Genomic DNA, 10,404 nt, shown 5'->3' on the forward strand with positions numbered 1-10,404 from the left:
TCTGCCCAGCTCCACAGTGCACAGAGCTATTACTTCATTAGGTGGTCACAGGGAGCAGCCTTTTCACCAATTTGCAAGGCAGACATTTCAGAGACTCCTCTGCCCAGTGGCATTAGTTACATTAGGTGCAGTGGAAGGTAATGGCTTGTGATGGCTCAGATCTCACAGGGTGAGGCATTTGCCACCCAGCTTACTGTCTGTTCGCCCTGAGTAGGGCCACTGTGCTTTTTACTCGTTTGGCAGCACTGTCAGGGAAGTAAGAGGATAGAAACTAAAGAGGAAGAGAACTTGCCAAGCCTTCCATTATTCCAGCTCTGGGAATGCAATTTGAAACAACGCTATACCCTTCAGCTGCAAAAGCAGCTTTGAAGTAGACCAGCTCAATTTAATGTATTCTTTTCTCCGGGAAGAATGAAATATGCTTTTCTGATGTGAGATGTCCTTATTTCAGGATTCATTTTCTTCCATGGAGCCGACATGCAGAGTATTAACCACCTTTCAGACTTGAAATGCATTTTGCAAACCTCCCGAGGCAATAACTTCTTCTATGTGTTTCCAGACCAGGAAAGTCCATTTTGTTAACCAGGTTTCCAACACGATATTGAATCTTTCTCATTCTTGCTTCTTCGATTTAGAATTAGCATGAGATTAAATGTTGAAGGGAGAGGAAACTCATAATTTGCTGAATTTGTCAACAAGTCATTTAAAGTGTGTTCAATTTTAGGTGTAAAAGGGAGTGAATTCCCACAGCTGCCACTAGGTGTGGAGTGCTTTTAAAAAGGAGCAAAGTTGAAATCTGCACCTTATATTTTCAGATCATCAGACTAAGCTCTGAAGTCTGCCCGGCATGGCCATGGGCCCTTCTGAGGATGACAGGCATAGTCCAACCGCCAGCCACCTTAGGTCAGCTGATACATGCTCAGGCTATGCCTTAAATCATGGGTATCCCTGTGCCATCGCTGTTACGTCTGTTATGTCCCTCTTCACTTTGGTTCTGGAATTAGGGTTCAACCATTTCAGAGAATGTGGAGCCCTAGAGTTTGTGTAATCTTAGTTCGGTCCCCCGAGCTTTGCCTCAGTGCCACATGGTCTCAAACAAGTAGACCTGGGATGTAATGAGGGAGCATCTCCAGGCATCTCCACTAGTTCAAATGGATTTTTTGACCCACTTGAGTCTCCACCTGATTCTATTGACTGGTGAGTAGGGGATGAGCAGAGCTGGGTGGATCTTCCTTAGGAAACACCAGCAAATTGTGCCTTTCATATTCAGGCCACAGGACTCTGCCACGTCAGCCTATCCCTAAGCAACTGCCTGCACCAGTGGGGTGGTACAAAATGAAGCAAATTTCTAAAACTGGTCAGCAAATAAGTACACCCCTTTGAGATAGGTACTATCTGGCTACAATATAATCATGATAGACGTGATGGTAATTATCATAATAATATCGTATCCTAGAATTCGGAAAATCGATTTTGCTACCAGTAAGGTGAACAGCTGGGGTTGGCAGCACTGAAGCAGAAGCAGCTGGTGTAAAATTGGCAGCATTTGTTAATCGATAGTCATCCAGATGTGCAAAGAGACAATGGTGTTTTCTAAATAATAGAAAGGAAATTTTGGAGTTCGCTAATTCATATGCAGTTTTTAGGGAAATAGGCAATACGATCATGACTCTCAAACAAGGAAATTGTTGTCAATGTATTTTTTTATAAAAATAGAAACATCTCAGGTAATGTCAATACGCTGGACCACTGTCACTCTTTCCCTTGCCTTTTCTAGGCTGTACAAGCTGTGTGAGCCACCTCCCGCGGCTGGAGAAGAATGAAGAGAAATCCCAAGGATCCAGACAAGCAGAAGCTCTGAGCACTGGGCTAGACAAAGGACACGCTGGCGAATCTTCTCCACCCACGATAAAGGAATGCATTTTTTCTCTAAATCTTTCCCCATCGTGTAAATAACAAACGTTCAGCTTGTACTTAGATATTTGTGGTGGAAATGGGTAGGACTTCATGCAGACAGCTCCACTTTGCAAACTGATCTCTCTCTGTTTTGACATGAACTGTTCATTTTTAGAGTAAAATTCATCCATGGAAATTACAGAAAAAATATCAGAGATGAAGTTAACCATCGTGCCTCTTCTCCCATTTATTAAAATTATTTTGTGGTGTTTGTTTTCATCGTCTCCGAATGTAACCATGTAATAATGGCTATTTCCATTTGAAGAAGTCTGTCACTCAAGAAACGTGGCCGCCCTTTCCAGATCATCCTACAAAAATGTTACAGACAGTGTCAACTGGGTGCCGTAGGTTTTCAGTCTCCCGCTTGCATCAGAGGAAGTCGTTTCTGTGTGGGAGGTGACGAGCACCCTTTGCTCTTTCTCCTAAGGGCATATTTCCCAGTAGAGAAGAGAGCTAACTGAGGCCTCCAGCAAGACCTTCTTCCAGCTGCTTCCAGATATCCTTTATGCTCACAGACAGTCCCAGCGAGCCGGTGTTGTCGTTGGTCTCTGAAATGGGCTGGCTTCCTTGGGCCATGTATGCTGGTTCTGTGCCATGGGTGGCCAGGGGGTGCGGAGAGAAGGGGATCAGGGAGGGACAGGAGAGGAGACTAGGGTGAAAGAGGGAAATATAAGCCTATTTAAAAATTCAGTCTTTAACTTAGAAAGATACCTAAAACTCTTCGTTTTAGCAAGGCTTTCACATGAGATATCAGACTCTTAAGAGAATACACCACGCTCAGTATTTTTCTATCAAGGTAAATGTATAAGATATGAAAATAAAGCTTTATTTGTTAAACTTTAAAAAGACTGTTACAGACCTTAATTTACGGAAGCACAGGTGTATTCTGTTTTCATTCTAAAGTGTACGTAATGTTTATCATTTTTACATTGATAAAATAACATTGTTTTTTAGCATCATAAATACAGTAATACTGATTTTAAATCTATAATTTTCAAAACAATTAAAATGCCCTTATTATGGTTGTGATAATTATACAGATTTAGACTTATTTAGTATGTGAAATGCTTTTCATAACTAAAGTATATACAAACTATTATTAAATTTTAATTTCTGAAATTTGATAGTGATTTTCAAATTGTCATTAAAAACCTTCATCACTAGCAGTTGTGTATTGAATAATAGAAATACCATGTTATATATGTATGAGGTGTTTATGTACTGGTCAAGGGAATAATTGTTATTTGGCACAGAAGCACTCAAAGATTTTTGTGATAAGTCCATATGTAGAATGAAAAATAAAGACCAACATCAGAATTTTCAAAGAAGAAGTTGAACACTTTGAATTGAATGAAGATATGACCTTAATGTACGTCTCTTTATTAAGTATATCCTTAACTTTCAGAGATTTAATATTCTTGATGTTATCAGCAAGTGATCCTGACGGTCCATGACATTAGTAAATTGTGACTTTCCTGTACTGAAACTTTGACTACATTTACTGCAGGGCTAATGAATGAAGGAAACTGATTAACTAGCAAGTACTTTTCATATTGTTATTACTGTTTCCTAACCATCATCCTGGAAGCAGTCCATCCTCATTAGAGGCACGAAGGGGTCGCTTAAACATTTCAGTTGTACTTTGTTGTGTTTCGTTGGGGAAATTATCTGCTATTTTAGTATTCACAGATTAGCATATTTTTAAGGATGTAATCTCTATATAATAGGATGTGCTTAACATTGTTTTAAGGCTTAAACAGTGTAAGTGTATCATCTGTCAGAGTGCTCTGCATTTGTTAAATGCTCAGAAGTTAGTAATGACTCATTATCAGCAGTCACTGTGATTTTTGATTGTGATAAGAATGGTAGCTAACACTCAAGTAGTTTCTAGTTGCCGGGCATTACCTCTGAGTACGTTACCCGTACTTTGCTGTTTTTGCCTCACTGATCCTCATAACAACGACGTGGGGTGGTACTCTTTTCATCACCCCCATGTTACAGTTGGAGAACTGAAGCAAAGAACAACCCAGTGACTTGCCCAAGACCACACAGCTGACAAGTGACAGAACCAGGATTTGTTTGAACCCAGGAAGTCTGCCTCCTCAATACACTATGCTGCTTCTCATTGTTAATATAAGAACTATTGTAATATTACCAATTATTTGTTAGTAAAGTTGGAGTTAAGTGGGATCTGTTGCCGTTAAATTATACATCTTATACTGAGAAAAAGACTGAATGGAAATATTTAAAATATGTAATGGAAATATGTAAAATCTTTTTAAGATATGAGAATCGTAGGATCTCCTGGACATTTTACCATTTTGGATATGCATTTTGAGGTAACCCAATGCCGTTGCAATCTGAAAAAAATATAGATTAGATTCCTCATAATTGAAGAGAACAGTTTTAGATATGTTTGGAAAGTCTGGAATTGTACATCACGTAAAATTTGGCTATGATCCCACAACAATGATAACAGTAAAAAATGTCTAATAAATGAATGGATGAAGACAATTTTTCAGTACCACAACATACCTCTGTGTGACATTGGACATTTAACTGGCCTTGAGTTTTTTGAATGGCTTTACTTAAATGCTGACATGCTCCTCTGCAACCAGTGTACCTTTAAATGTTCCTGAAGCCTGCTAACAGTTCTTCCACGTTCTGGGTTTGGACAGCTGCCTCTCTCCACCTAAAAGGGAAGGTTGTGCATAGAAATTTTGGTTCTTAACATGAGACCTGATGCAAAAATAATCGTTAACTAGTAATTCATAATCAATACATCTTAAACATTCCATTATATCTTATAAAGTTTTCTAATATTAAATATTACAAAATTTAATATAATATTAAAAGTATGAGCAATGGGAGGAGACAAGAATTTTACATCTACTTTCATTACTATTTAACAAGGAAGAAAGAAAGAAGAAACAGAGGAAGAGAGAAAGAAAGAAATTCCCTACTAGTTTTCATTATAATGGATATGTAATGTTGATTTTAGAGTCTAAGCTTTGTTTTATGAACCAATATCCCAATCCTGGAAGTCTCACATTATTTTCTGTCTCCTTAAATCATATTTTTGCGATGTCTCAGATTCCCAGTGCCTTCAATGGCCATTCTTCTTGCAGCAACAATGTTCAATTTAAAATTAGGTTTATTTCTCATGATACTATAAGATATATGCCATTGTACTGAGATTGATTCTGAGTCTATTAATTTAAATTTTGTATTAGTTAAATTCAGAATGAAATGAAGTTGACCTTGGCACTGACTGTAAAACCCAAGGAAATGAATGGGTAAACAAATCCTGAGGGGCATATTAACTAATTTAAGAAAACAAACTGTTTTCAACCCTTTGGGCACATACGTGTTATAGTCAAAATTAATATTTATTGACTGGAAACATTCAGTTGAGAGTTAGTTACTCTATGTATTTAAAAATAATACATGTGTCTTTAAAATACTAAAGCATTTTTTCATTAGTTTTTGTAGATCTTTTCCTTTGTAGCATGATTTAGCGCAGATTAGCAGGCATATTTTTATTCACGTTTATTTTTGAAAAACATAATATTGCAATTTAAAATGAATAACTTTATTTTACTTTACATTTTACTTTAAAGGTCGTTTTTAGATTTTCTTCACTAGTGGTATTTACTAATATTGAAACTAACCTTTGGTGTATGACTAAATTGCTTCTGAATTTTTAGAACCTATGTTTAATTTTTTAAAACTTATTTTAAGTGAATTATTGTAGTAAATTATAGTTTAATTACTTTCTCAAAGCCAACAGTAGTCATTTTATTAACATGTATATATGTTAACCAGTTTGTTGAATGAATTGTCAGTTGTCCTGCTTAAGTATGAAAGCAAAAGCTTTTGAAATGGCTTAGGATGATCTAAACTTTGATTAAGAAAAATATTCTGTTTTCTGGCAAATTTTTGTCGTTTTAGGGATGGGCCTCAGAAAAGTTTCACCCTCCATGGAGGGGAATAAGCGGGGAAAAGTTACAAGAGGAGTCTGGGCTAAGAATGAGCTCAGACTAATTCCTGTCATATGTAGTGGCCACAGTCTTCCTCGGTGCAGCATCCCGTAATAGTTATTATGGTGAGTCTTTGGTTTTAGAAAAATTTTCCTGCTTCAGAGCTTTGCCTTTAACAGTGTTCTTAGCATTCATATCCCCAAGTTGCACATGCGAGGAAGACTGTGGAAGGATGGCTGTGCATCCTCTAGCTGTTGTTACGTAGACATGTGGCCCGCTTCACTCAGGATGGCTTGCTCCTCTCCCTGAGAAGAGAGATCTAAAATCTACTAAGTCTACTAAGATATAGATAGCTACATCTATATATACATTTATAAATATATATTTCCTACTTTTTGTCTTTATGAAAATACATTATAAAACTTACTTGGATTCTTATTTCTTGTTTTGTATGAAGATATGTAAAATGGAGTTGTTCAATATATTGGATGTCTGTTCTGTGGACATCAGAGCTGTCTAAATATGCAGAAAGCGTACCTGGTAGTGCATCTTTGGATCACTGCCACTAGTTTGCTTCTTGATCCCAAGTCAATTTGCCTGGCTTTGCCATCCTGAAGAAGTAGCTGATTAAGAACAAAATTGTTGAATTTTTAAGTGACATTTGTCCTAGAAATAGAAATCTTTGGATAGTTAGCTTGGGGTGCAAATAACAGAATAAATGTCATCTACTAGTGTATTCATTCAACGAATGTGTTTGAGAATTCGCTTTGTACAAGTCATGGCCGGTGGGCTTCATTTGTGTGTCAGATATGTTTGGCTGGACAACCTTCACATATCTCTTCTGTGTTACTGACTGCCTGTATCTTTTACTTGAAATGACATTATTTGTAATACAAACCTATTCTAATACCATGTAGGTATATATACAGTATGAAGTCAAGAATACTAAGTCGGTAAAATGCTTTAGAAAACATACATTTAAATTTGAATATCTAATGCCTCAAGCAAATTTATTAGAGTTTCAGATGAATCTATATTTTTGTAACTGCCAAGTACAAAAAAGAAAATAAGTAGAACATAGCTTTTTGCTTAAAAAATATTTTTATAAGTATTCATTTACATAGTATTCATTATTTTAAATAATAAAATATCAAATTGGTTCTATAAATAGTAATTCCTTTGAATCTATCCATATTTAACATTGTATAACATTCAAAATATAATGACAAATTTCAGCTGAATGTGTTGTTATAGTAGGCTATTTTTCTTTGTAAAATATGCATGTAACATAGTTTCAATCACTCAGTATTTTATGTATGCTTACAGTGATCAAAGTGTATTATGTATATCATTTATTTTTGGCTGCATAAAAGACTATAATAGTAACATTGTATCATAAATGTCAATAATAATAAAGTGAAATGTAGTATGACCATTTCAGTTTCTATCCGTTTAAATTTAACCAATTCATATCATGTTCTCACCTGTTTGGGAGACAAAAATCCATGAAACATGGATTTTTCACCCTTTAAGAATTCATAGGCTCGATAGAAAGATGGGACTTGTGCTGTTCCCTGAATTAGCTAGGCAATCTATCAAGATTTATTCAATGGTTGCTATGTATAAGCCCCTGTCCTAGTTGCTGAGGGTGTTATAAATGCATATAATTCCCAAACTTTGCAGTTAAAGAACTTGGTATATATAGGTGGTTAACACAGTACAAAAACCAAAATGGTAACTACCTACATAAGACAATACACACTAATACAAAATGAGAGGCAAGGCAATGAGAAATGTGTACTAGAGAAATTCAAAGAATTTAGATTCAGTGCAACATCTCTTTATTGGGCATCTAGGAATTACTTACCAGGTACTGAACTAAGCTGGATATTTAGTATTTAGAAACACATATATGACTCTTGCCCTTATTGCATTTATAGTCTAGAAGGGGAAGACACTGATACGAAAAGACAAAAATGATGAGAGAAGGCTAGGTCAGCCTTCAGGATGCCTAAGATTAAGCAATAGAAGGGAATGGCAACCATGTTAGGGAGAACAGCATGAATGAGTGCAGTGAGATGCAAATGCAACAGATACTTTGGTGAGATGGTGAGTGGAACAGTCTGGAGAGAGGATTAAGATTTGTAGATTAGAAAGAGATATGGCTAGAAAAGAAGGTTGGGTCTGGATGCTGTTGGTCTCTGAATGCCAGGCTAAGAAGTTTGGACTAAAAAATGTGTATGCTGTCGATTGTGTAGGCTACCTCTGAAAAGTCAAAAGAAATAATCATTGGAGGAAACAAAAATCGATAACTAGATTTTACTTTGTGGAGATTGCTGGTGTACTCTGAGATTGCAAATTTAATGCAGGAACACAAAGAAAATGGAATCCGCAAGCAAAGGCTGTTTGTTTTAGAAAAGCACTCCAGGCCCCACTGTTGCAGAGATGCCGTTCAGTGAGATACACACAAACATAAACACACACACAAAGTATTTCGTGGTCAAAATAAGTTCAAGAAACACAGAATTAAACAGGTTTCTTTAATGTAGGATTTCTCTGACCTTTTAATGTAATTATGAAAATCATGACCTTGGAGGAGAGAGATGGTATGCCGTGTTTCCTAAACTTACTAGAAGATATTTGTTAATATTTTCTTGGAATACACATATTCAGCAAAGCACAACATGAGAAAACTATTTTGGAAATTTCATGAAAACACGAAGGGGGAAATAAAGGTAAATACGTTAATAGGAGATGGCGCAGCCTTTCCTGATGGGGGTGCTGTGAAAGCTTAAAGGAGGAAATGACAAATACTGACATATGAACAGTGACAGAAGATTAGAATTAAAAGCAGGTTGAGATATTGTTACTTTTATTGTTTCCCAATTCATCTAGGTTCAGGATGTTAGGAGCCGGGAAGAGCTTATTCCATAGAGAAACGCAAATATCTCCTTTCTAATCATTCCAGCTCTGTGGTATGAGGAGATAGTGGAGTAGAGGACACTTTATCACGTCAAAACTTGGCTCTAGTTTGCCATGTTTTCTGAACCAAATTTGTAATTCTCAGTGATCATGCCCAGGGTATCTTGAGTTAGATGACCTAAAAGTAAAAGACTCACAAAGAATATTTAAAAATATGCTGTATGTGGAGTCTTTGAGACTTTCATTTGTTGGCCATTTGAACATGATCAGGAGGCAAATATCTCACTGGGTGTTTGAAGCTAAGTCTTGATAATATGAACCGTCAGGTCATCTCCAAGATTCCTTGGGATCAGGAATTTTCCAGATCTAAATGTGGGCCCCTTCCCTGTTAATTAAAGTGGTTATATGGAAGGAAGTTTCAGTACAACACTGTCTAGAAATTCAGCAAGTCACAGAGTTCTTAGACTCTGTGCCCTTGACGCACTGTGTTGCTTTCATTTAGGAGAGGCCCGTGAACTCCCTGCCAGAAAAGTGATAAAATATGTTCTTCCAGGGCTGTGTGCTCAGAGAAAAGGGCAGTGAGCACCACATGATATAATGCAGTGTTCTGTTTAGGGCATTTTAGTTCAGAAGGATGAAGACAAGTGAGGATATGAATGATGCTCGAAGAATGACTAAGGACACGCCGGGATTGAGTGCCAAGAATACTGGGTCTACTAAAAACTGCTGCTGCTCGCGTTGCCCACATGTTGGCTCTCTGTTAAATACGTTTACCTCGGAGGCTACGCATTAGTTTGTTACCTAACTAGCAATGAAGGATCTGGAAACTGTAACCAAACACAAAAGAATAGACGCAATGATGAAATAAAAAGAGTTTTTTATACACAGCCTTTGAAAAACGTATTTGAATTGTATAAAATGTTGGTTGGAAAGTTAGCTAGGATAAGCTTTGTTTTCACTTTTTTTTAATTAAAGTAAAATTCACGTAACATAAAATCAACCAATTTAAAGTATACAATTCACCGGCATTTAGTACCTACCCAATGTTGTGCAACAATCATCTCTGTCTAGTTCCAAAACATTTTCATCACCGCTGAACAGGGTTTTTTCACATTTTAAACATTTATTTTGAGGCAATTATAGATTCACATTTTTGACAAAGTTGCAAAAGTAGTTCAATAGAGGAAGGATAGTCATTTCAACAAATGGTGCTAGAACGATGGGACTTCCACACACATAAAAATCATCCTTGAACTCAACATTACACCTCGTGCAAAAACTAACTCAAAATGGATCAGGGACTTACATGTAAGATTACAAAACTTTTAGAAAGAAATATAAAAGGAAATCTTTGCGATCTGGGGCTGGATAGAGTTCTTGGACTTGGCACAAAAACCATGATCCATAAAAGGAAAAGTTGATAAATTACAGCTTATCAAAATTTAAAACTTTTTCTATTTTAAAACCTATGTGAAGATGGTGAAAAGACAAGTTACAGACTGGGAGAAAATAGTTACAAACTACATATCTGACAAATTACTGGTGT

The 10,404-nt window shown here is 36.5% G+C and overlaps 1 protein-coding gene across 1 annotated transcript in view; it reads left to right on the plus strand.

Annotated features, from left to right (window-relative positions):
* Positions 1 to 7,367, plus strand: part of PREX2 (phosphatidylinositol-3,4,5-trisphosphate dependent Rac exchange factor 2) — a 278,303-nt gene extending 270,936 nt beyond the window's left edge. Inside the window, exon 40 of the mRNA XM_046642000.1 lies at positions 1,778 to 7,367. Within this exon, the coding sequence (XP_046497956.1) occupies positions 1,778 to 1,823 (46 nt within the window). The 3' untranslated portion in view covers positions 1,824 to 7,367. The remainder of the gene's footprint in view (positions 1 to 1,777) is intronic.
* The last annotated feature ends 3,037 nt before the right edge of the window (positions 7,368 to 10,404 follow it).

Source organism: Equus quagga, chromosome 16 (genome assembly GCF_021613505.1).
Source record: "Equus quagga isolate Etosha38 chromosome 16, UCLA_HA_Equagga_1.0, whole genome shotgun sequence".
Lineage (NCBI taxonomy): Eukaryota > Metazoa > Chordata > Mammalia > Perissodactyla > Equidae > Equus > Equus quagga.